At 42.2% G+C, this 27248-nt stretch overlaps 2 protein-coding genes across 3 annotated transcripts in view; one reads left to right on the plus strand and one right to left on the minus strand.

Annotated features, from left to right (window-relative positions):
* Nucleotides 1-23900, plus strand: part of LOC136620846 (heterogeneous nuclear ribonucleoprotein L-like) — a 78352-nt gene extending 54452 nt beyond the window's left edge. For both annotated transcript variants that reach the window (XM_066595868.1, XM_066595869.1), the window contains exons 9-13: nt 4272-4393; nt 7208-7409; nt 11950-12007; nt 13318-13416; nt 21741-23900. In XM_066595868.1, coding sequence (XP_066451965.1) covers nt 4272-4393; nt 7208-7409; nt 11950-12007; nt 13318-13416; nt 21741-21796 — 537 coding nt within the window. In that variant the 3' untranslated portion in view covers nt 21797-23900. The remainder of the gene's footprint in view (nt 1-4271; nt 4394-7207; nt 7410-11949; nt 12008-13317; nt 13417-21740) is intronic.
* The window catches only part of LOC136620153 (regulator of microtubule dynamics protein 2-like), a gene marked incomplete at its 5' end in the record, with an annotated part of 371477 nt that overhangs the window by 327136 nt on the left and 17093 nt on the right, over nt 1-27248 (minus strand). The window lies entirely within an intron of this gene.

Consider the following 27248-nt stretch of genomic DNA (forward strand, 5'->3'; position numbering starts at 1 on the left):
TTTCTGGATGCCAAGAAAGAGTGTGCAGAATTATGGAGGGAAGTTGTCAACTTGAACATGCTGTTCACTCTGCAGGCGTCATGTTACAAGGCAAGAGGAGCTGAGAAGATGGAGTTTGTGGGAAAATAGTCAGTTGAAGGCCTGTGTCACACAAGCATATGTGTTTTTGTGCATATTTGTATGCACAACAGCGTTTTTACTGTACCTCTTGTGCAAGTCATGCACCATTACACGAACCAAAAAAAACCCCCTGCACCAATACACTCTTACCCCATAAAAGTATATATCAATCTGTTCAGCTCTAGAGATGAGCGAGCACCAAAATGCTCGGGTGCTCGTTACTCGAGTCGAACTTTCAGTGATGCTCGAGAGTTCGTTTCGAGTAACGAACCCCATTGAAGGCAATGGGCGACTCGAGCATTTTTGTATATGACTGGTGCTCCGCTAAGGCTTTCATTTGTGAAAATCTTAGCAAATCACCAAAGTCATGTAAAAAACACAGAAATGGATAGGGCAAGCGAGGAGCAACATGCAGGGCTGCATTTCGGGCTCCGAGGTCTCACTATTAAGCCACAGTAGTGGCAAGAGTGAGACCCCCCCCCCCCCCACTGTCAGCATAACGATCGTTCTCCAGAGAAGAACGATGTTAGCCCATTGAATTCAATGGAGCCGGCAATACAGCCGGCTCCATTGAAAGCAATGGGCTGCCGGCGAGCGCGGGATGAATTTTCGGGAAGGGCTTAAAAATATAAGCCCTTACCTGAAAAAGAAAGATTTTAGTGTAAAAAAGAATAAAAATGCAGGCATTCTCTTTCTTGAGCGTGACAATATTACATGTTCTGTCACTGATTACTTCAGAAGGGTCGGTGATACGGGGAATATTTAGATTGCCAGATTGGAGGCTGGAATGATTTTTTTTTTTTTTGGCCCTAAATGAGGAAACATTTTCTGCTACCTCGTTGGGGTTTTTGCCTTCCTCTGGATGAACATTGGGGGTGATAGGCTGAACTGGATGGACATGTGTCTTTTCTCAGCCTAACATACTATGTTACTTTGCTGGAGAACTAAATGTGTGAAATCTGACACGCCTAGTAGAATTTGCTATTACTGTTATTTTTAGTTTGTGTCCTAGCTAATCACAGATAACATTAAATCTCTATGCTCTTATATAGTCTGATCAGATGTTTGTCTGGACTATTGCTTCTAATACAGAGTCTTGCATAACAAGGCTACTTGGAACTATTGTATCCAGTTTTGGGCTCTTTCCCTCTCTCAGATGAGTACTTTATAGCATTGAGCAAAACAGATACTCTGCGCCCGTTTTCTGGATGCCAAGAAAGAGTGTGCAGAATTATGGAGGGAAGTTGTCAACTTGAACATGCTGTTCACTCTGCAGGCGTCATGTTACAAGGCAAGAGGAGCTGAGAAGATGGAGTTTGTGGGAAAATAGTCAGTTGAAGGCCTGTGTCACACAAGCATATGTGTTTTTGTGCATATTTGTATGCACAACAGCGTTTTTACTGTACCTCTTGTGCAAGTCATGCACCATTACACGAACCAAAAAAAAACCCCTGCACCAATACACTCTTACCCCATAAAAGTATATATCAATCTGTTCAGCTCTAGAGATGAGCGAGCACCAAAATGCTCGGGTGCTCGTTACTCGAGTCGAACTTTCAGTGATGCTCGAGAGTTCGTTTCGAGTAACGAACCCCATTGAAGGCAATGGGCGACTCGAGCATTTTTGTATATGACTGGTGCTCCGCTAAGGCTTTCATTTGTGAAAATCTTAGCAAATCACCAAAGTCATGTAAAAAACACAGAAATGGATAGGGCAAGCGAGGAGCAACATGCAGGGCTGCATTTCGGGCTCCGAGGTCTCACTATTAAGCCACAGTAGTGGCAAGAGTGAGACCCCCCCCCCCACTGTCAGCATAACGATCGTTCTCCAGAGAAGAACGATGTTAGCCCATTGAATTCAATGGAGCCGGCAATACAGCCGGCTCCATTGAAAGCAATGGGCTGCCGGCGAGCGCGGGATGAATTTTCGGGAAGGGCTTAAAAATATAAGCCCTTACCTGAAAAAGAAAGATTTTAGTGTAAAAAAGAATAAAAATGCAGGCATTCTCTTCCATGGAGCCGCTGCTGCTGCCGGCGACTCCATTGAAGACAATGGTCCACTGGCACACCTGAATTCTTTTTCAGGGAAGGACTTTACATATAAGCCATTCCCTGGAAATTAATTAAAAGTGATTTTAAAAAACAAACAAAATAGATACTCACCTCCCATCAGCTGCCCGGGCACAGCCGTGTGTTCTCCTGCTGTCCCCTGCACTGTGGTGCTGAACTGCTGTCATTCAGCTGAGAGCTGCGCTGAGCCAATCAGAGGCAACACTCACTCACCCCCATTCATGAATTCATGAATGGGTGTGAGTGAGATTTGCCTCTGATTGGCTCAGCGCTGAGCCAATCAGAGGCAAGTCTGACTCACACCCACTGCAGGCCAGCCGCGCTGAACTCCGTCTGCCGGGACAAGGTGAGTTTATATGTATGTATATATATATTTATTTTATTTTTACACATTTCTGGATGAATTGCAGGGAAGGGCTTATATATTTAAGCCCTTCCCGACAATTCATCCCGCGATCGCCGGCAGCCCATTGCTTTCAATGGAGCCGGCTGTATTGCTGGCTCCATTGAATTCAATGGTCAGTGCTCGTTTAATCGAGACGAGTACCGCGTGGTGCTCGTCTCGAGTAACGAGCATCTCGAGCACCCTAATACTCGAACGAGCATCAAGCTCGGACGAATATGCTCGCTCATCTCTATTCAGCTCCTCCTGCTCTATAACATGATGCTTGCAGACTGGACTGCATTTACCGTGTGGCAGCTTCCCTCTAAGGCAATGACTTTCCAGTCAAATTTATTTGAGAACAATATCTAAAGCTCTGATCACACCATATTTTTTGCATCTTTTTAAATTGTACTTTTTTTTGGCAAATTTACATGTAAAACAAGATGCACAAATGTCACGATGTCGCCTTGTTTTAAATGTGATGCAAAGTGAAGCTAAAAGTACATGTAAAGTAGGAGCCTTCTGTCATCCTGCAGCAGTTCATTAGTCTTGGTAATGTTCACATAATTAATGCTGTGGGCGGCATCTCAGCACACACTTCAGCATTCACTCCTGTGCTGCCCTCCTTAAAGTGCTTCCACCACTGAAAAGCTGCACACGGCTGATTGTTTCATTAACGTATGCTTGTTATAACATTTCGAGAATTAAAGGGGTTGTCCAAGTTTTCATTACACCTAAATGAGTCCTACAATACATTATATGTACCCATATAGGATGGCAATAAAAAAAATACAATTGGTCCCACCAAAACCATGTCAAAGGAAAAATTAAAGTGTTATGGCTCCTGGAATGCAAACGATGAAAAAAACTGAAAAATGATTTGGTCATTGAGGCGCAAACATGCTTGGTCACTAAGGGGTTAATAGGTTCCTGTGTCATCAGGAAAATGAGGTTTACCAGTGTTAATCCTTTTACAAGTGAAAGTGTTAAAATGCTGCTGGAAGGCTCCTATTTACAGCTGGACAGCAGCATTAAGGAAATGATCAGAGGACAAGGGTCCCTATGTTTTTATTCATTTACACTCTTGAGCCCCATTTACACGCAAAGATGATCGCTCAAAATTTGTCAGAAACGGACAGTTTTGAGCGATCATTTTGCATTCGGTACTAATGGGCTAATCAGTAGCTAACTAGCTTCATTTGCATGTATTTAGAGAACAGCGGGTGGTCTATTTTTTTTAAATACATCAGCTTTGTTCTCTTGGGGTATGCTGCCTGCAGACAATGCTATCAGCCCTGTCTGCAGAGAACACAGCAGCCTTCTTATCAGGGACAACTGTATTACGCACCCCACATTGACTTCTATGGGGACCTTTGGTGCGCAAATAGAGCATTGTGTGTTCTTTTCTGTGACCGAAATGTGTGTGCAAAATATAAGACCTGCGAGCCTCTGGTCATCCGCAGTAGAGTTATAGGAGGTACGCAGGGTCGACAGTCAGGCTCCCAGCCAGAATCCGCTGTGGGCCTCCCACATGCTAAATCCAACTCGCTTGCGTGAGCTGAGCCCGGCCTTACTGTAATTGGTCGTCTTTGTTGTTTTGACAAGACATCCTCTTTAATAACTGGCTTATTTGACTTTTTCACAAAAAAAAGTATTTGTCCAAATCCCATTGTTATACTTTTTGTCTTGATTACAGGTAAAGTTCATGAAGACTATTCCAGGCACAGCCCTCGTGGAGATGGGGGATGAGTATGCTGTGGAAAGAGCAGTTACTCATCTCAATAATGTGAAGATTTTTGGAAAGAGACTTAATGTTTGGTAAGACAGATGTGGTTATATACAAATAATATTGTCTCAAGGCCCATTTAGACACAACGTTTATTGCTCAAAATTGGTCCAAAGGATGGCTATTGAGGGAATAAAGCCCCATTTAGACAGGACAACTATCGGGCAAACAATACCCAACACTCATTCCCACATGTACTAGCTCATGTGCTTTTGCATAGGAGCGGGTATCGTTGCTTTACAGCGTGGCGGCTGTAGGAGATTTCTCTCATCGCTCTCCTCCGCCCCTCTGCATTCACTTTAGCAGTGGCTGTTCAGAACTGAATGACTGCTGTATACACTGAACGAACGGCGTTCAAAATTTTAAGCTGCATAAAACCCTGAACGATCGGACAATGAGCTAGTACATGCGGAGACGAGTGTCGGACATCGTTTGCGTTTGTGCGCATTAAAATCCATCATTCGTGATAGCAGGGACCGCACACCGAGTTCTCCGCGGGCAGTGCTGATAACATTGTTATTAGCCGGCAGCCCTTGGCAGAACAAAGGACATGTATTTAAAGAACAGACCACCTGCTGTTCTGTAAATCTTGTTAATATGCAAATGATGTTAATAAGCTGAATAAGAGAATAAGCTAATAATGAACATTAGTGCCTATTAGTAGCTATGCAAAATGATCACTCAAAACTGTCACTCAATCTATCTTTTGAGTGAATTTTGAGAGATCATCTTTGCGTGTAAATGGGGCTTCATTCTCTTGTGAGTGCCCAGCTAGCCGATACAATACAACGACAGCTCACAGCTTTCAGTGGCCACCCTGTGTAGTGCCGTAGACAAGTTGGTCACTTTCTTCTAAAGCTACTGACCTCTAAGTTTTATAAGGGTGTATTCACATGGGCAACAGCAAATCTCGGGAATGACTCGCACACCACCATGTACTCCAGTATATATTAGGTAAAAAAAACCAAAACTTAATACTCCACTCCCAGCCGGCATCTGTGTCCCCGATGCGATGCTGTCCCCGGCGGTGCGGCAAGCTGCTTCAGACTTCTCCCTGCTATCATCTCCCAACCATGTATCTGCCTGAACAGGCTAAACAAAAGCAAATGAGCTAGGGATGAGGTAAATCGCTCATTCAAACGATAATCAGCTTGTCTAAAAGAACCCTAATGGCCCATTTGCATGCAACGATTATCATTTAAAATTCGTTACGCGGAAATGCATAGCGCTACACATAGTATAACGCTAAGCGAGGAGACCATGATCCAGTGGCGAAGTCTGCCTGTGTAAATGCTCTTAACGAGCGCTAACTACCTTAGCGGTGATGTCAGCGCTCGTGCATTAGTTTACCTGACTGTCATCCTCTGTCGAGAATCGCTCAGTCTTTCGCATTTGCTATATAAGTGACTGAGAACGACTAAATGAGCGCTGATTAAATTGAATGATAAGAAAAGAGCCAACAATGGTTTCTATGCTGCATAAAATAAAGGACAAGTGAAAAACGAACTATTATCATTTGGTGATTGACTTTTGTTTAGACCAAATGATATTCACTTTTGCTCGTTGAATCAATTTTTATTTTTATTTTTATGATGATTATTGTTCTGTCTGAAAGCCCCTTAAATATGCAGTACGTGATTGGAGACAGTTGTCAGCTGACAGTAACTAAGGCGTTTATCCCCTCAATGGTTGTCCTCGACTGTCTTCAGGCTCTCCCATGCCCTATTCTTAATGGTTTGGTGGTCTGAGCAGTTACTCAAAACTGACATTAACCCCTTGAGTGGCGGGTTTCCTACCACCCTGTCGTGCCCACCAGGGCAGGTTTTTTAAAATGGTCTAATCATTGAATTTCAACTAATTTTGCAGTTGCGTCTCAAGAGCCATAACTTTTTCATTTTTCCATTGACATGGCCATATAAGGGCTTGTTTTTTGCGGGACAAGTTGTGATTTTTTAAACATGGGGGAGGAAAAAAAGAAATGGGGAAAAAAGAAAAAAAGGGGCCATGTCATTAAGGGGTTAAATAATGTATTAACTTCCTTCTCTGGGTCATTACGATGCATGGATACCACATGTGTGATTGTATTTTTGATTTTTTACAAAGTAAAGGGAGACAAGTGTTTTTATTATTTTTTTTATAAATTTTTGTACTTTTTTTTTTTTTCTTTTGTCCCTTTAGGGGACTTCCACAGGGACCCATCAGGACCCCTGATCACATTCCAGGGGTCCGATGGTGACAGCCCTTTACATGCTGCAGTGACAGCCCTTTACATGCTGCAGTCACATAGACTGCAGCATGTAAAGGGTTAACACAGCAGAGATCGGAGGTTTTCTCTGATCTCTGCTGTAAGAGCTAGTACCTAGCTGTCCTCTGACAGCTAACAACCAGCTCTCCCTGCCACAGAGACCATCGGCTTGCTTCTGACAAGCCGATGGTCTCTATGGCAACCTGTAAACAAACCAGTGCATGAGATTGCCGGCATATCGGCAATATCTTCTGCTGGTTTTTCATAGCCCTTGCACTGCTCTCTGTGGGACTGTGCAGGCAGAGTACACTGTCACAGCTTGTGGCATTGTGCTCTGCAGCTCCCATAGTGATACATAGCCCGGAAATCTTCCGGGCTATGTTGCTATGAGCAGTGGAGCTCGTCCCGGAAAATTTCCGGGCGTGCCACTCAAGGGGTTAATGGGGTTTACAAAAAATTACATTGCGAGTGTAGTAGACAATTTGTAATCACTTGGCTAAATATCTACTCACCTATTTTCTGGGCCTTACTAATGAAGCCCACTTAAAAGATTTTTTTTATTTTTTATTTTTTTTAACCGTTGTATCTTTTCTGTTTTCAGTGTGTCAAAACAGCACTCCGTTGTTCCAAGTCAGATATTTGAACTTGAAGATGGCACAAGTAGTTACAAAGATTTTGCAATGAGCAAGAATAATAGGTTTACTAGCGCCGGACAAGCGTCTAAAAACATAATTCAGCCACCATCTTGCGTTCTGCACTATTATAATGTTCCACTATGCATGGAAGAAAGTCTTTTCCAGAAGGTAAGTTAGCATTACAAGTTGCTGCATACGGTATTGTACATTGCCCTCAGTAATGCAGTTGCCACCCTTCATGGAGCACAATGTGGGTCTTGCTAGTACATGGTTTCACTACAGGTCCCGCGGGATGCAGGCTCATAGACTGTAAGCTCCTGTCAGCGGCACCCTCACACCTCTGGCTTGAATTGCTGATTACGTGCAGTGATGCAATAGTTTCCTTTTTAGTAATCTTTAGAGATGAGCGAGCACGCTCGGACAAAGCAGTTACTCGAGAGAGCATCGCTCTTCTCAAGTAACTGCTTACTGGTCTGAGCAGGCTCGGGAGGGCGGGGGTGAGAAAGAGAGATCTCATCTCTAGTAATCTTTTATCCTGATTTTGAATTTCCCAGGATTTTGTCCCTCCAATGATGTCTAAGGCTACATTCACATCTGTATCTGAGGCTCTATTTCAAGCCTCCGGCACAGATCTGTCAGGAAGTCTCCGACGAAGTCGGAAAAACATATGCCAGCAGGTTTGAAGCCGGACGGACCCCATTAGAGTCAATCCAGCACTGCAAGGACTGAGCCGAAAAACTGAAATCAGCCAGAGGCTGGGGCGCAAGTGTTTTACTTTAATCTTTGATGCATTTGAGTGGTTTTTTTTTTCTCTGCTGTTATGTACATAAAATTATAAGGATTTCCCAGAAGTCTACAGATACCCCTACCAATGGCTTAAGTTCATAAACCCCTATGTCCCGTACTATAAAATACTTTACATGAACCACAAATGTCTATTGAAATGTGACAAAATCTGGCCTGAATTGTAGGAAAATCCTGCTGCTACATGAGGCTCTAGAGCAGCGGTTCTCAACCTGTGGGTCGCGACCCCGGCGGGGGTCGAATGCCACAAAACACAGGGTCGCCCGCAGCGCCTATTGTCCACAGCAGTGCTGGCCTCAGAGAGGGCCCGTTGGTGCTTCCAGCGCACCCCGGACCATATCAATATTCTTTTGCCTGTACCCCCAGCTGCGGGTGAAGCATGACAGCCGGGACAGGGACGTTGCCTCTTTAAATGCAGCAGACGTGCCTGTGTCTCAGATGCTTCACTGCAAGGTCCCACTGCCGCCGAGAACTTCCGCTACTGCAGAAATAAGGTATTAAAGATCAAGCGGTCTATAGGTTGACAAGGGGGGTTTGGGGGAACGAAAAAAGGTGCTTGGTGGATGACAGGAGGGCTGAGGGAACTGCTAACTATTATGAATGATAATAATACTCCCCCTCTATTATCTTTCATATAAACAAGCTGTTAAGTATTATGAAGGATGATGCAGGAGGCACAGAGGAATATGAATTATAGTGGGGGAAAGAGCTGCTAAGTATTATGAAGGATAATGGAAAGGGCAGTGAGGGATATGAAGGATAATGGAGGAGGGTGCTGACGATTATAAAGGATAATGGCGGGTCTCCCATTCAAGTAAATGAGATGTGGATTAAGCATGTGAATATGGCCCCCTGGTCATATTAACATGTGTGTAATTGAAAAAAACACAGGAAATAGTAAATAATAGGATTCTTTTCAAGCTCATTAGACACGACCATCTTTTATTTTTTTTAGCAGACCTTCTCATGACAATGGATCGTGCATACAAGGATATTAGGAAAAGAAAATACACTGAGGATTTCTTGCAGTATGGTTTTACCTCAATAATTACAGCAGGAATTGAGAAACCACAATGTGTTATTTGTTGTGAAGTTATCTCAGCTGAATCTATGAAGCCGAACAAACTAAAACGACATTTTGATAGCAAGCATCCAACCTTTGCTGGCAAGAATATCGACCATTTTAGAAACAAAGCTGATGGACTTAAAAAATCTAGATTTGATACTGGTAGCCAGTACCACAAACACAATGTAGCAGCTGTTGAAGCGTCATATTTGGTGGCACTCAGAATCGCCAGAGCTATGAAACCTCACACGATTGCTGAAGATTTACTGTTGCCAGCCGCAAAAGACATAGTTCGAGTGATGATTGGAAATGAATATGTTCAGAAGTTGAATGCAATTTCCTTATCTAATGACACTGTCCACAGAAGAATAAAGGACGTCTGCCGATATTCTTGATCAGGTGATCCACGAAATTAAATCTGCACCACTACCAATATTCAGTATCCAGCTTGATGAATCTACAGATGTGGCAAACTGTGCACAGTTATTGGTTTACGTGAGGTATATTAATGATAGCGATTTTAAAGATGAATTTCTTTTTTGCAAACCGCTTGAAACAACAACAACTGCACGTGATGTTTTTGACGCAGTTGGTTCTTTTCTAAAAGCGTATAACATCTCCTGGGAAAAGGTTTGCGGTGTTTGCACAGATGGTGCTCCTGCTATGCTAGGATGTTGCTCAGGATTTCAACGTTTGGTACAAAATGAATCGCCAAAAGCAATTGGAACACACTGTATGATACATCGCCAAATATTAGCGACTAGAACACTGCCGCAAGATTTACAAGAAGTCATGAAAAGTATCATAACATGTGTCAATTTTGTTAAGTCCAGCGCCTTAAACAGTCGAGTGTTTTGCCAACTGTGCAACGAGCTAGATGCGCCAAACAATGCACTGTTATTTCACACTGAAGTCAGATGGTTGTCAAGAGGAAAAGTTTTAAGACGTGTCTTTGAGCTTCGTCATGAACTGAAAACATTTTTCAGTCAGAAAGTAAGACCACAATTTGAAACACTTTTTAGCGATAAAACTGAGCTGCAGAAAATAGCTTACTTGGTTGACATCTTTGCCATCTTGAATGACTTAAATTTATCACTACAAGGACCAAATGCAACGTGCCTCGATTTGTCCGAAAAAATTAGATCATTCCAAATGAAACTTCAGCTTTGGAAAAATAAATTGGATGCAAACAAAATTTACATGTTTCCTACACTAGCAGCCTTCTTTGAGGAACATGAAATTGAGCCAGACAAAAAAATGATGATGATAACTTCTGTGAAAGAACATTTGCACATGCTTGCAGACGAAATTTCATCATACTTTCCTAATCTACCTGACACCCCATTTGCACTTGCCAGAAGTCCATTCACAGTGAAAGTTGAAGATGTTCCAGAGACAGTGCAGGAAGAGTTCATCGACCTAATTAACAATGATGCAGCAAAAACAGATTTCTCTACGATGCCACTGACAAAATTCTGGATTAAGTGTTTACAATTATATCCTATTCTGTCTGAGACTGTGCTGCTCCTTCTTCTTCCTTTTCCAACAACATATCTTTGCGAAATAGGGTTTTCCCGTTTGATGGTAATCAAGTCTAAATACCGAAGTAGACTTGTTATGGAAAATGATTTTCGCTGTGCCCTTGCAAAGACTGCCCCAAGAATTTCGGAATTGGTAAACAAGAAGCAACCACAGCCATCTCACTGAATTTAGCAGCATACTGTTGCAAAATATTGCACTGTTGTTTACTGTTATATTACTGTTGTTATATTTAAACCCATGCTATGCTAAGGCGAAATATTGTTTATTGGAATTAGTAATAAATGTTTTTTAACATATAATTAAATTTTTTTGTGATTGATCACTAAATTAAATTATTTTTGATTTGTAGCGATGATAATACATAATGCATATCAGGTATTTACATTCCGAATCACAGCTGTAGTAAAATTACAGTTTTGAAGTAACCAACAAAATTATTTTTTGGTTTGGGGTCACCGTAACATAAGGAACTGTATTTCGGGGTCACGGCATTAGAAAGGTTGAGAACCACTGCTCTAGAGGATCTGTCAGAGTGGGGGGAGAGAATGGTGGCAGATACGTAAATGCTAGTATTACTGCGTGTGAATGTTACTGCGAAGACTCGGGAAGTACCAACATTGTATTCTGTGATGCTTTATTTGCCAGCTGCACATATTGTTTTTGCTGTTTTGTATGATTTTTGAGGTAAGCCATCATGAAAATTAGCTTTTTGGTTCTTAAAATATGTGTCTGTTTAGATGCTCCGATTTATCACTTGAACGATGTTCGAGTTTGCTCTGGCGGTCTGTTTATACAGGTAGATACATTTTTGGCTCATTCAAAGAAGTCGTTCTTAGCCACTTAAGGACCTTTTACGCGTAACTAATCACTCAAAATTTGTTTGAACGAATTTGAGCGGTAATCATTCAGCGCGAATGCAGCAAAATAACTCACTTGCCGTTAGCGGTTGTTTAAGCTGATTTCTAAGTCAGCTTACAAAACCTCGTTGGCACTCCCTGGCTTGTTGTTGTAAAAGCACATGAGAAGTCAGTGAGCCGGTGGCAAATCTTTTTGTTTGAATGCTCTGCATGAGCGCTAACTACCTTAGTGGTGACGTCAGCGCTCGTGCAGTTGCTTAACAGACTGTTGCCCCGTGTAAGAGGGCCTTTATACAGCGAATGTGAACGATCCGTATTTACACAGAATGATAAGTAAACGAGCCAACGATTTCCTGCTGCATAAAATGAATGATGACGATGCATGACTAGCGTTTAACAATTTATCCCATATTACATGATTTGTTTCTTTTTATTTCAGCTTTGTGAAGATCACCAAGTTCCGAAGTTCATCAAGTACAAAGTATTTGATGCCAAACGTTAGTATAATCCAATACTGCTAAAATAACACTTTTCACAGACCCCTAAATCTGTTGGCCAGGATCTTAGGGGTGTATATGCACTAGCTCCCGGCCACCACTACCACTGTGCTCTATTTCTTTACTTAGGAGGGTTTCTGGGCAGAACTAACAACGAGGACTTGTTTCTGCCATACAGAAGCCCTTCTATTGAAAGAAATGGCATGGCACAGTGGTAACGGTGGCCGAAAGCTAGTTCTCATGCACCCCTGAGATCTGGGCCACCAGATTTCGATAAAAGAAGGAATAATAAGTGCACCAGCTGCCTTTGCTGGACAGCAGAGTTGGTATGTTCTCCGGCAACGAACGGTAAACAACAAAAAGGCAGAGGAGAATGGGGCATTTTGGAAATGGGCATCTTATGGGGGAGTGTATTATTTTGAAATGTAGAACACATTGAAATGGGATTCCCAAAGTGGGAATACCCCCCTTCTATCTTAAAGGGTTTTCCTTGGACTTTACTATGGATGAAATATCCTCAGGATAACCCACCAGTAGTTAATATGCAAGGTTCCACCACTCAGGATCTCCACCGTTCAACCGTATGACACTATTGGTAACTCTGCAGTAGTCACAAGGGTGTATGCGGGCTTTTTTTACCCATAGCGAATAGAAGTCGCATGTAAGGACTAATTCACACGAACGCATTTGTGCTGCGTATTGCACGTACAGATTTTGCAACATGCAGTGAACAGAGCCCATTGATTTCAGCCAAAAAAAAAAGGTTTTTTGCCGAAACGCGTTCAGCGTGTACCTGTGAGCTGTATGCTTTGTTTTATTCAATAAAGAAGAAAATTTTTTAACGGTAGTAGCTCCCCTCCATCTCTATTTTCTGCTCCCATTGATTTCAGTGGGTTAGTTTACAGGAGTATATTTTGTGCGTGCATTTTATTAGTGCAAAAAAAAAAATATATGCAGCATGTTCTATTTTCATGCACACATAGTAAACTTCATTGTCCATTAAAATGAACGGAAGCATGCTTGCATGGTTTTTTTGCATGTGCAGATACGCAGGGCAAAAAATACGCGCAGATACGTGTAAAAACTCATCACCCATCACCCATCGTATAAATACGCTTACGTCCGTGTGAAGCCATCCTAACTGCATGAATCTAAGTCTATTGTAGGAAGATTCTAATGCACGTCCCAAGATGTTACACAGTATTGTAGTCTCAGTGAAAGTAATGATTTTGACATTACCCCTAATCCTGGTCATGGTTATGGGTTGTATTTCCAGTTATTAACACTTATGTTCTGTATGTCTTCTGCAGCATCATCAAAAACCTTGTCTGGTCTGCTGGAGTGGGAAACGAAGACTGAAGCAGTCGAAGCCCTCACAGTATTAAATCACTACCAAATACGAGTACCGAGTAAGTAGTGCTACTTTAATAAGTGTTCTACATTGTAGTGCTGTGTATGTCGAACCAAACCTTCAGGAGAAGCAATGTCTGTGTGATTGAGGAGTACTGAAAATGCAAGCATTTTAACCCTTTTGCAGCCAGAGGTTGCTGGACACTTTTCATATCTGGCAGCCAGGATAATTTTCACACTTTCGATATGCAGATATATATATATTTTCTGACCGCAAACACTCAGCAACTACCAGTCAACACGTTGTCATCGTGACAACAAATAGTTGGTTGCGCACAGGGGGCACCCTCTAATAGTCTCCTCTCCTTTTTTTTTTTTTTTTAGAAGAACGAAGACCCCTATTTGCATATTCATATGTTACTAATTTGTTGCAGAACATTTGTCTGGAATTTCTGTAGGGAATTCCACAACTGCGAATCCTCATCATTTTGATGTAGATTTGACATTTGGACCATTGAAAAAAAAAATGTATTTTCAGCATCTTCACCCCTGTAGATTCGTGCCTGCTCCTTTCTTCCGGTCTTCTGGCTTCCAGCAATGACTTCTTAGCACATGCAACTATAGCACTGGTCACTGGGGCCAGGATGCAGAGATCGGCCAGAGAGCAGGAAAAAGATGCTGAAGGGGAGTATAATGTGGGGTTGTATGTTTGTTTCACTTTTTGTAGAATTAAAAAAAAATGTCCCTACCTGTGGGTTTTGCTAAGGATTCGAGGGTAGTCGACTGAAAAACTGGCAATATTTTGGATTTGCTGCAGATATAGATTCTCCTCATTGAACTCAATGGGGGAAATCTGCAAGAAATCTGTGACCCATTCACAACATAAGCTGACATGCTGTGGATATAAAGGAAGTCTGTTACCCACATTTTCCCCCACAAACCTATAGATCCTATGCGCAGGCCCCAAAATCACCTTTTTCGCAGTCTACAAGGGCTGGGACTTGTCTGGCCGCTCTCCTGCTCAGTGAGGATGTTTATGGATGCATGAGTGTAGAGTCAGACAGGAAACTTGCGCAATTGCTAGATTTCCCAAGGCCAGTCAAATATAGCTGGCGGATTATATTCAATGACAAGAAACGGTTACCTCACCCTGCCAAATCATCAGGGTCAGCAGGCTCAAATATACTACTTTGTGAATGCTTCGTAAAGTTTCTGTTGATCTTTAAAAAAAATTGTGACTTTCACGCTACATACAGCTGAATCTGCTCTGACGAGTATGCAGTTACTCGAGAAGAGCGATGCTCGCCCGAGTAACTGCCTTAACCGAGTGTGCTCGCTCATCTCTAATTAGAATGCATTTCTGCAGATTAATTCTGACTCCAGTAAGCTTTGTTGCATGGGTCATGTTGTATATATCACTTACCCCTTGAAGAGTACATTCTTAGTTTCACATCTGTGACGGAACCTTCGGCCGGAGGTTCCATCATAAATCTGGCTGCAAATAACGAACAGAGCAGGAAAGCGGAATCCCTGCCAAAGATCTGAAACCATCCTTACTCGGTCTACTCCGATCAGCCATTAAAATCACAGATGGGTAAAGTGAATTACATTATCTTGTTACAACGGTGCCTGTCAAGGGATGGGATTTATTATGCAGCAAATAGTCAATTCTTTAAAGTTGAGGTCTTGGAATTGGGAAGAATGGGTAAGTATAAAGTTGTCCATACACCGTGTGGATCTCCACTTATTGTCGGCACCTGGACATGTCATTGTTTCACCCCACTGCTGCCCAGCAGTTAGCGGAGATCTGCACTGTGTATGGGCATCTCGAGGATCACAGCAACTTTGGTAAAGTTGGACAGGTGGGTCAGATCAACAACAAAACTGTGGGTCTGGTGGGTGTTTACCTTATACAGTGATTAGTACTTGCCAAAAGTGATCCAAGGCAGGGCAACCAGTGAACCGGGGACAAGGTCATGGGCGTGGAGAACGAAATCTAGGCCATTTGGTCTGATCCCAGAGAAGAGCTATTGTAGCACAAATTGCTGAAGGTTATTGCTGGCTGTGATAGGTGCTATAATACCCAATGCATCAGTTTGTCACATATGGTACTTCATAACCACCAACTGGTCAGAGTACCCATACTGACCCCACTAGTACTGACACCCAGTGTGGGTGTGAGCATCAGGACTGGACCATGGAGCAATAGAAGAAGGTGGCCAGGTCTGATGACCTTTTCTTGTAAATTATGTGGATGACTGAGAAAGAAATAGTACCTGGATGCACTGTGGGAAGGAGGCAAGCTAACAAAGGCAATGTGATGCTTAGGGCAGTGCTCTTTTGGCAAAATCTTAGGTCCTGACATTCATGTAGATATTACTTTGACAAGGAACAAGGTTGTGTCCCCCATACACCACTCTTTCTACCAAAACCACCAATCCAGATAACGCCTGCACTTGTCTCAGACCTTGATTTGTTTTTTGGGGGGTTTTAATAAGTCCCTACATGGCTGAAAAGTGTAGTGCATTTTAGGAATGAGGAATAAAAACAGATGTTTATATTTCTGGAGATCTCCAGTTCCTTGGCTTTTTCTAAACTTTGACAAGTGCCATTTACCTAAATTCTGTTGCAGATCGAGTTACACTCCTTCATGACAGCGATACTCCCTGTTGGCAGGCTGTTGACCTGACCTCCAAATTCCCTTTATCGCAATCCAATCGAATGTCTCTAATGTGCTGCATAACTATTCCATTCCATGGAAGCCCCACCTCGCCACATACAGGACTTAGTGGATCTGCTGCTAATATCTTGCTGCCAGATTCCACAAGACACCTTCACGGGTCTTGTGGTCTACAGGACCTACACATTAATAGGCACGTGGTTTTCAACCCTTTCCAAATTCAATTTTTCGGCATGCATGCTCGTGCTCTGCTGAGAAATAACAAGCGCTAACTGCTGGCTAAAGCCAGTACTACAAGAGGTGCCTCGTCAGATAGTCTTCGACCAGTAGTCAACCAAATACAGTTAAAAAAACTCCCTGTCGAACGCCTTCCAACATCTGAACGGTAGAGACTAAATCATAATGTTGGAGGATGTCAGATCGAAAAAGCTTAAAGTTATAGCTGCTCGCTGTTTAATGTTTGATGCCGCATTTTGTTTTGTAGGCACAATCTTTCTAATTAGTTGCTTTTTGCTGCATTGTACATTCTGACATACGCCTTTGTGGTCAGACATGTTGTTTCACTCACTTCTTGCGTGGAATTTTATGTTGCAATGATTAAACTACATGTTTGCAATTTTACACAAGCAATGGCGAAAGAGCAGATGAGTAGACTGATCACTGAGAACAGAGCCGCGTAACCTCCTTCTGAAGACCGCATGTCTCCAAGTATATTGTGCTGTATGTGTATAAGGGTGCATTCACTTTGTGCCATGAACACGCAGCATATTCACGGGCCGATATACGATGTTGCGCTACATTTCATGCCTATCTGCAGTCATTTTACTCCTGTAACTACGTGCATGAAAAAACAAATGAAATTCTATTGCTTTGGTGCATAAATATGCAGCAAATACTCCGTTTTCCTGCGCATTTTGTGCGTATTAACACATGCGCATTGATTTCAATGGGCTCTTACGATGGGACATGCTTTGTATTTTTTCATGCAATTGCATGACAAAATACGCTCAAGGGAACGAACCCATTTAAATGAATAGGTTCTATTCATTGCATAATACACTGTGTAAATATGCCTGTATGAATGAGCCCTTATGCGATATGGTATACATACAGTGAAATATATTTCTTCTTTTATTTTTTTTGCTCTTTCAACTATATACCAGTTGTATGAAATGGCGTAGGCTACTATGCTTTTCCATACTGCATATAGTGTATCTGCCAAACATGGGCTCCTCAAACACGATGTGAACAGGGCATAAATCTTTTTCGCTTTAGAAATATGTGAAGGGAAGTGGCAGTTCAAGGCCGGACCTCATAACACCAGTTTCGCCTGTTTCTGTACAGAGTACCCCACACTGCATCTCATCTAGATGAATGGTTGGTAATAGATGGCAAGTCCAAGGTTTGTCTTCATGGTTCTAAAAAGACTTTCCAACCATCTATTCACCAAATTCCATAAGGCTTTGTTCAAATTGGCATTATGGTTTGCGTTTTCCTTCTCGGTTTTGGGAGCAGGTAAACAGAATCCAGTGGCCAAGCAGATCCATGTGCAGCTCTAGATCAGTGTTCTCTCAACTCCAGTCCTCAGGGATCCCCAACAGGTCATGTTTCAGGATTTCCTCAGTGTTCCACAGGTGATGTAATTATGGTCAGTGCCTTAGACATTACCACAGGTGTTCTTACTATAGGATATCCTGAAAACATGACCTGTTGGGGGTTCCTGAGGACTGGAGTTGAGAAACACTGCTCTAGATCATCCTACGTTTTAACAGACTTCAATGATTGTGGCTCTGAAGGAAACCTCTGATGCTGATGTGAACAATCCCTGTATGTTATATGCCTTTTGATGGCAGCCGTTATGGGGCTTTATTCTTATGCGCAGTCTTTTGATGGCAGCTGCATCAAAAGCTTGGCATGGGTCTTTCGTGGCAGGGAGAGTGGGTGCTCAGCTATTAGATAATGGCCTAGCACCTGCTCAAACAACGGGGACCAGAGACACCTTTGATCCCTGCCGTTTAGCCCTTTATGTGCCGTGGTCAGTGCAACCGTGGTATGTAAAAGGCTGACAGAGGGAGTAGGCTCCCTCTGTCACCCATTAGACCCCCAAGATGTGATTACAGGGTCACAATGGGTTGCCATGGCACTTGGAGGCTTGAATATGGCCTCCGGTTCTGCCAGCTACAGCAGCTTTAGAGGCTCAGCCTCTGGTGAAGATTCATAGGCTTTGTAATACACTACTTTGCTGAAGTATTGCCGTGTATGAGAAGAATTATAAAAGATGCTGATAATCAAGTTCCCTAGTGGGACAAAAATAAAAAGTTATGGTATAAAGACAAAATGTGAAAAAAAAAAAATGTGAAAACTCCAGATTTCCTCCTTTTACTATGAAAAAAAAAGAAATTGCACGTGGTATCACTGCATTCTTAATGACTCAGAGAAAAACGTAAGTACATTATTTACCCTGCACAGTGCACGTCAGGAAAAAAATACAAAAAACATGATGAAAATAGCTAATTTTGCCCATCTCGCTTTTATAAAAAACAGAATAGAAAGTGATCAGAATGTTGTATGGATCAACAAATGGTACCATTTAAAAAGCACAACTCATCCCACAAAAAAAACCTGTTACACAGCAGCATTGACAAAAAAAATAAAAAAAATGTTAGGCATCTTTGAATGCAGCAATTAAAAAAAAAAAAAAAGAAAGGGGCAGGGGGGGGGGGGGGGGGGGTGTTTGAAAAGTGTGAAAGAGTTGCGAAATAAAAACCTATTCATTTGGTATTGATATAATCATACTACCCTGCAGAATTAACATAATTTATACTGCACGGTGAACGCAGTTAAAAATAAAAAACATGCCATATTGCACATAATCTTGCCTCAAGAAAAATATGGAATAAAAAGCAATCAAAATAATTGTCACTAAGGGGTTAAACAATGCAGAACCTCTGCACTGTAAGCATATATTGTATTTCAGCCGGACTTCAGTAGCCGGGAGCAATTCCAGCAACCTCATTGGTTGTTGGGTACACACCCCCCACCTTTGGAGATGTTCACGAGAGCCGCGGGCCGTGCACGGGTGCTACCTCACGAACCCTGCGGCCCGTTAAATAAGCACTAGCATGCCCATAGGAGGGTCGGCAACTTGTACTCTGTTGGCCGATATTATGAACCCCTTGCAGGCTGCTGTTCCCTGCTGTGAGATCAGCACAGCAACTCCCAGTCACTTAATGTACTCAGCCGTGGTGTGATCCCCGACTGTCCGCACCGATCCACCCTTCAATAATAAGCCTGGAAGAAGTATATCCTGATCGGCAGATCCTCTACATCCCGTGTGTCTTATTATAGAAGGCTGGATCGGTGTGGACAGTCGGTAGTTAGACCCGGGCTGAGTACATTAAGTAACCGGGGGTGCTGTGCTGATCTCACAAGAGGGAACACCAGCCTGCAGGGCATGAGAACAGCGGACAACACAGTAGAACTGTAACGCTGGCAGGCGCTGCAGGGTGCTGCCGACCCTCCTACGGGGCTGCTAGCAATTATGTCATTGGCCGCGGGGCTCGTTGGGTAGCACTCATGCACGGCCGGCGGGGCTCGTTGGGTAGCACTCATGCACGCCCCGCGGGGCTCGTGCACATCTCCAAAGGGGGGTGTGTACCCAACAACCAATGAGGTTGCTGGAATCGCTCACCGCTACTGAAGTGCGGCTAAAATACAATGTATGCGCACTGTAACAGTGTAACCTTTGACTGGATTTTTATGTGTATTAATACAGTATCCTAGAATGGTAAGAGTTGGAAGGGACTTCCTGGTCATCTCCAGGGTCACGCTTACTCCATGTTTGACAGTTTATGGCACACATTCGGAAATTATCTTTTCACCTACTTTCTGGTGTACAAAAGCCCCATATGATGTACTAAAGACCTTCATCCACTCTTCAGTGGTCCACTGGAGGTGCTACGTGGCCTAGGCAAGTCATTTTATTTTACTTTGCAGCCATAGCAGTGGCTTTCTCACTGATCCTCTACCTGTGGGGCCTGCAGATAGATTTCTCTTCACAGTTGAAATGGAAACTTGTTTATTTTGCTGTGATTGAAGATTTTATGTTGTGAGGCGCCGATCATACAAACTGACTCTCAAACTTGTCATCTGATTTTGTAGTGGCCTTTGGTCTGCCAGACCTGTTCATATCAAGAGTTTCCAATCGTCTTTTGATGGTAGAGGAAACAGTACTGACTGCCACCTTGGCTTTGTAGCACCTCTTGTGACTTTGTACCACCACAAAAATGCGGTATTGCCATGAGAAAACGGACCACTGATGCGATGTCGCTGCAATTGTCTCACTGCGATATCTCATCGCCCCTGTGAAACAGGCCTTATAATTATCTGTCTGTCTTTGGTTAATTGCCTTTTTCTTGCCATTATGATGGCATTATCCTCTATTCTGAAGAGCATAACTTTCCAAATCCTACCCTAGAGAGTGTAATGCAGTCTGTTCCTATACTGGTTATATAGAATCAGAGGGTTTGAAAGTAATCTACAAAAATTGAGACACCAGTAGGAAAAGTTTGCATCCAATTTCAAACCATAGTTTGCTTTTTGTGCTGCAGAGCAGATATCCTTGATGTGTTGCCTGGTAAAAGCCCTTTTGGTTTAAATAAAAAATTTACACCATTGTTACATTTCAGGTTAAAATTTCATAATATTTTTATGTTTAACTTATTTTTGAACCATTTCATGCTATTTGTCAGACTTGAACCATGTTAACTTCAAAAATAACTGCAAAAATTGAGGTGTTCTAAAAGTTTTGACCATTAGTGTGCACATAAATAAATATATCCACATTCATGTTTCTTCAAATCGTTTGTTAAACTAGTCTGATAGAAACCTAAGTAGCATTGATGGCTTGCTGTTATTAAAAGGTGTCATATCTACAAGATGTGTTTTTCCCTTAGGCTTCCTTAACATGAGCACTTTTAGTGTACAAGTTTTGCGTTTTGAGACGCACAAATACGAACCCCATTCTTTTGAATGGCTTCATATACATGAGCGATGTTTTCCTGCATGGCACCGCGATGGGATGTGATGCTATGCAGGAAACATAGCGCAGCATGTTCAATTTTGCGGTGTGCTGTCTCATTGTCAATGGGGCTGGCGGCAGCATCACAAGGTCTCCCATTGAAAGCAATGGGAGAAACTCTGTGATCCTCCTGTCACGGCTGACCGCTATGGCAGGAGGATTGCTTCTTCCCTGAAGTGACGCAAGGCTGTTTTAACATGAAAACGCCTTGCATCCCTGGGGAATTTACATGTTTGTGAACGTGATATGGGGGCAGGATTAGCGGCCCCATACCATGCTCGGCCATGTGAAGTTAGCCTTACTGAGAGCAATAATATTTTGTGGCTAACACAGTACCAAATGTTTTCTTTAAGCTATACAATACATTGTACTTCAGTATAGTCTTTTTAGAAAATACAACTGTCCCTGCAAAAAACAAGCCCTCATGTTGTAATGTAGAGATGGAAAGAATCCAGTAAATTGCCCCATTATTAAGTACCAAAGTAGGCTGTGTATTTGAGGGGTTAAACTTTAGTATAATAGTGGTTTTTTTTTTACAGGGGTTTAAAAAAATTCATCTTCCAATTTTTAATATTGCTCCTCTGAGTTGTTGCTAAAATGTTGCTGCTTCTTTCTTTCCACAGACGGATCAAATCCTTATACATTGAAACTATGTTTCTCCACCTCCTCCCACCTGTGAAGCCGCCTCCGAGGACACTCCACACCCGTTCCGTTTTGTACTCTGCATGATTCAATGCCTTGCAGTAGTTAAATGTCATTGGGTGTTTTAAGCAGCACTACATATTTCTAATATCACTTTACATTCATTTGTTTTTATAATTCTGAGCGTAATGTTTAATGAATGCCAACAATGCAAGATCTATCCAGGCCTGTTACAAGGCTTTACCCATGATTTATGGGTAAAGGTCTATATTTTAAATACTAACCTATGTCATACTGATATTATGTTTTAAAACCTATTTTTTAATGTGTGGATGCAATGCAGATGTCACTGCTGGTTATGAAGAAGGAATAGGTTACCAAGTTAGTGTTGCTATGACAGAGCACCAAATGTGGTGGTGATACATGGAATTCTGTCCCTAAAGGCAGCACATGTGCCTCTAGGGGAGCAATGCTGCTGGTTTACATAAGCATGGCTGCAGGGAAGACTATTTTGGATGAGTTACAGGGAGGAAAAGGAATATAGTGAACAGATTTACTACAGAAAATTTCAGCAGAATTCTGTTGCAAAATAAAATGTCATGCAGCAAATGTATCATGTGTTTTCTACACTCTTGACACCTATGAAGGGGTTTGGCTACAAGGAGCCATGGTATACACCAACCTTTACTAAAGATGCACCAGTGCTGTAGGGAAGAGAAGGGTTCTTAGCATGCTTAGCAAGTTGCACCAAATATTTTATGCCATGTGTACAATTGGCACCATTGTTCCTTACATTTAAACTCATGCATCCCATGACACTACTGATAAATCTCCCCTAATGTATGGTATGAATTGCATTATATAGGCTATGTTGATGTGTATGTATATAAACACTTCCCTGCAACCTGTAGTCCATCAAAGTCTATGTTTATAGCACAGATCTGTTAAAAAAAAATTGAAGCAATGATTTAATACTCATGAAGTTCCCATATTGCATACAATACTGCGCACACAAGCGCATCCGCATATATACCAATGTCACCCTGTCTGGCTCATGACTTAGAGGAATCAATATCATGCTAGGGCTAAATGATTATAATAAACTGTGATCAATACTGGATTTAGTGGCCGGTACACAGAGCTATACTGCTGGCATCAGAGACTGTATATGGAGATAATGTCCCCCAGCAGCAATGCTTGTAAGGGAGAATACCTCTGCAAATACAGTCTGATGAAACATGCCGCTTAGGCTTTTTCTATCTAAAAAAAAAAAAAAGAAAAAAAATTTACTGAGCCATAGGAAGGTACAACATCAGCCTCAGTGGACCTATATAGCAGCCCTCTTATAGCCATGTGCATGAGCTCAAGAAAACAGTTGTTTAATCCAGTTTATTATGAATGGCCACTAGGGGGCACTGCTCTATTGATTTTAGGGATATTCTTTTGTTGTATTACATGATCTATATTAAAAATCTATAGGGAAAGCAATTTACATATACAATTAGGCCACTCTCACATATGCCATCAGCAAAACGTGCTGTGATTTTGATCGCAGCATTTTGCCGCCATTTTCGGACGCAGGTTACTGCCTCTCTCAGTGGATTTTAGCGCACCCCATCATTGTGATGGGTGATGTGGTGCGGTAAACGTGGCAAAATAGAGCAGATAGCACTCAAAAATTTATGGATTAATCACATTGTAGCATGTCTGTACTATGGGCTTATTACAGATGACGTTGCAATCGTATGCCATCAGTATTTCATCATGAACTGTATTGGTATACGGATTTGTTGTCTTTGGTTTTCTTTTCTACTCTGCAAACACGGGTCCGTATTTGTCCAATAGAAAATACCAATGAATGCAAATATGGAGGCAAAAATAGCGCATGCTGGGTCTTAAAAACTGACATTGAAATATACAACCATGTGAACAGATACATAGATTTACATTATCTCTGTACAATGACCAAAGGAGAGCGGCCTGAGGATAGTAATTGGTTTTGACAATATTTTAATAATTACATGATGCTGAGAAAATTTTGAAAGATACATATTAATGATATCTACATGAATCTATCGCACTCGGGACGTAAGAATTATAATGTGGGAAATTTAGGACTGTTACTATAATCTTTTATTATAAGGGCTGACCTATTAGGACAATATCTGTCCGTATGCCCCGTGACAGACTCTGTCAGCGGAATATTGCAGCAGAGTCCATCACGACGTGTTTCTCCCCCCCCCCCCCCAAGGACCCCATACTCACCTCCCAAATCCGCTGCGCGCGTCCTACCGACGTGCATGCGCACTCGGACAGTGGAAGTATAGCGTGACGGCTGGCTTCCATTGACTACAATAGAAACCGGCCGCGTGTATTCCCGCAGCAGATAGGACAGACCATGCTTTATGTCACTGCAGAATTCCACGGTGAAATTCCGCAGCGTGAACATTGAGCTATTAGGTTTAATAGCTATTAGGTTGCACACTGCAGAAATCCATCCGTGGGCATTAGCCCTTAAGCCTATCCAAGTCATAGAGGGTAGGTACCCTGTTCAAGACCTTTCACTTTTAGGCCCTTTTTAAGATGAGCGTATTCTAACTCCATACTTGGTTAGTGGTTTGCGGACCCTAATACAGACCTAATGTAAATTATGTATATATTCACATGGCTGTAGTTTTAACAATAAAAGATAAAAATTATTTTTATTATGATGGATAGTTTTTAAAAGCTCAGTATGATTACCTATTTTTCTCAGTTTTTTGCCCCCGTATTGGTATTACTTTTTTTTATTTTTTTTTTAACTTTGTCTTTATTGAACAGGTCATGACAAACACTTGGCATTACAGTGAGTTTGTTGAGTGTCTTCTTTTTACATGGGTGTGCTGTCATAGCCTGCCTTTTTTATATTATTTATGTTAAACATAACAAACAAAACATTAAAACAGGTAATTTACATACATTAACTCAAACTCTTGACCCATTATGACTACAGATGTTTTTTGGTCTACTGACCTGTACCTTGAAGATCTTCAAAATCGTGGAGTCCCCACATGGCTACGGCACGACCTAGGTGTGTCACCGTAGATAGGTATGTCCCTTGTTATCATTTGCTCCTGGAACCAGCAAGTGTAACAAAAGCAGTCTCTTAGTTTGTCTTTTACCCTTTGTGGTAGTAATTGAATAAAACTCCCCCAGGTTTCAAAAAAAGGCTTGTACCATCTTTTCCTTGAAAAGTGATGTCTCCGCCCAGTCCATCTGGAACAGGAGCGCTAGTTTGTCCAGGAACAGCCTGAACGGGGGCCCTGTTGGTTGGATCCATGTTTGTAAGATGGCTTTTAGACCTGCCGCTGCTATGAAATGTAATAATTTCCTAACGCCTCTTGAGCACCGATATGTTTCAGGGTCTAAGTACCCAAATATTGCCCATGTTGGCTCTTGTGGGCAGAAATTCGTCAGGTGTGCTTTTGTGTATTCGCTAATTCGTGTCCAGAAAGCCTGTATTACGGGGCATGTCCACAGGCTGTGGTACAAGTTTGCATGAGGTGCCTGACATTTGAAACATTTTGAAGTGGCATAAATTCCTATATGAAATCCCCTGCTTGGGGTTATGTATGACCTGTGAGCAATTTGTAGCCTCATCTCCAGAAACCTTGCCGATGGTAGGTATCTGTGTGCTGAAGTCAGTGATTGCATTATCAGTGTTGGGGTGAAGTCTGGGTTATCCAGGGCCCATTTTCCAATCCCCAGGTCTATGTCATCTTGCTCTCTCATGTTTCTTATCGCCCTATACAGCTTGGAGATCATGCCCCAGTGGCCCTGTTTTTTTAATTATCCATGTGTGTCCTGTCTGTGCCCAATCGAATTCTCGGAGTTTTGGTATAAGTTCCGTGATGTAGTGCCTGACTTGTAGGTATGAGAACAGCGGAATTTGAAGTTCCGGGTATTTATGTTTCACTTCATTGTATGTCATTATACGTCGTTCCCTTATGTGCAGTAGTTTTTCTATTGAATCTATTCCCTGGGCCTCCCATTCGGCAAAGATGTTGTGAGGGTTACCGCCCTGAAAGTTGGGGTTATTTATTAGTGACAGGTGTAATGATACTTGTGGTAAAGCTTGACTGTCTTTACGTAGCTTGTTCCATGACTTCCAGGCCGTTAATATCAGGGGGTTCTTTTTGATTTTTCCTGAGAGTTCTGTATATGGGCTATGTAGTATATTCTGGAGTCTAATTGAGCCAGCCATTTCCTGCTCAAGAGATTTGTTTGTGAAATATGACTTGGAGTGAATCCAGTCATGTATGATTCGCGCCTGTGCTGCTAGATTGTAGTCTCTTTGTTCAGTGTTTTGAATGCGATACGCGGTCTTTTTCCCCCCATATGAATTTCCTATATAGATAATTTATTTTTTTTACGTCTTTGGACTTTAGCAGTATGGGTAGTGAGTGTAGTATATATAATAGGCGTGGGAATTCTATCATTTTTATTAGGCTCGCCCTCCCCAGAAAAGAGATCGTGAAATTTTTCCACATATTCAGGGTTGTCTGTAGCTTTTTAATGTGGGGTTCTATGTTCGTGTTATATAGTTTGGAAGGGTTCCTTGTAATTTGTATTACCAGGTATTGTATGGCGTGTTTTTCCCATTTGAATGGGTATTTTGTCGCCCATGAGGGTTTGGCCGGGCCTCTGAGGAGCAGGGCTTCTGTTTTGTCTAAGTTTATAGTGTATCCCGAGAGTTTGCCAATTCTCTCGATATTTTGTATTAGAGGTGTTAGTGTTTCCCTGGGGTTGTTTACCACCAAGAGCAGGTCGTCTGCAAATGCCTCTGTCTTTATTTTTATGTCTCCGCAGTTTGCTCCTGTGAAGAGCGATGTCTGTGCTAAGTGTCTGAGTAATGGATCTTTCGATAAATTAAATAATAGCGGAGAGAGCGGGTAGCCCTGTCTAGCCCCTCTAAATAGATCTATTCTGGGGGTGTTGAGTCCATTAATTGTAAGGGTCGTGCAGTGAATTTAAGAATGGCCAGGCCATTTTGTCAAAAGCTTTTTCTGCGTCCAGACTCAGCAACATCGTCGTTTGGCTTTCAGGGTTTTGTGCTACGACCGTCGCCGCTATGGCGGTTCTGATGTTTTTTATGGCACTTCGCCCTTGTGTAAAGCCTTTCTGTGCCGGGTCTAGTATGGACGGAAGAATTTGCTGAGGTCTGTCTGCTAGTATCTTGGATAGGAATTTGTAGTCGCAATTCAGTAGCGCTATTGGCCTGTAGGACTTTGGGTCTGTTGTGTCCTTGTTTGGTTTGGGGAGCAGGATTGTTCTGGAGTTGCCAAAGTCTTCTGTTTGTGTATATTGTGTTGTAGAGTTGAGTCAGTATTGGCACGATGTCTGTTGTTAATATTTTATAATATTCTGTCGAGAATCCGTCAGGGCCCGGTGTTTTTCCCCCTGGTGCCTTCGCTATTGCCTCCTGTACTACTTCTTCCTGAATGTCGGCG

The sequence above is a fragment of the Eleutherodactylus coqui genome, chromosome 3, assembly GCF_035609145.1.
Source record: "Eleutherodactylus coqui strain aEleCoq1 chromosome 3, aEleCoq1.hap1, whole genome shotgun sequence".
NCBI lineage: Eukaryota > Metazoa > Chordata > Amphibia > Anura > Eleutherodactylidae > Eleutherodactylus > Eleutherodactylus coqui.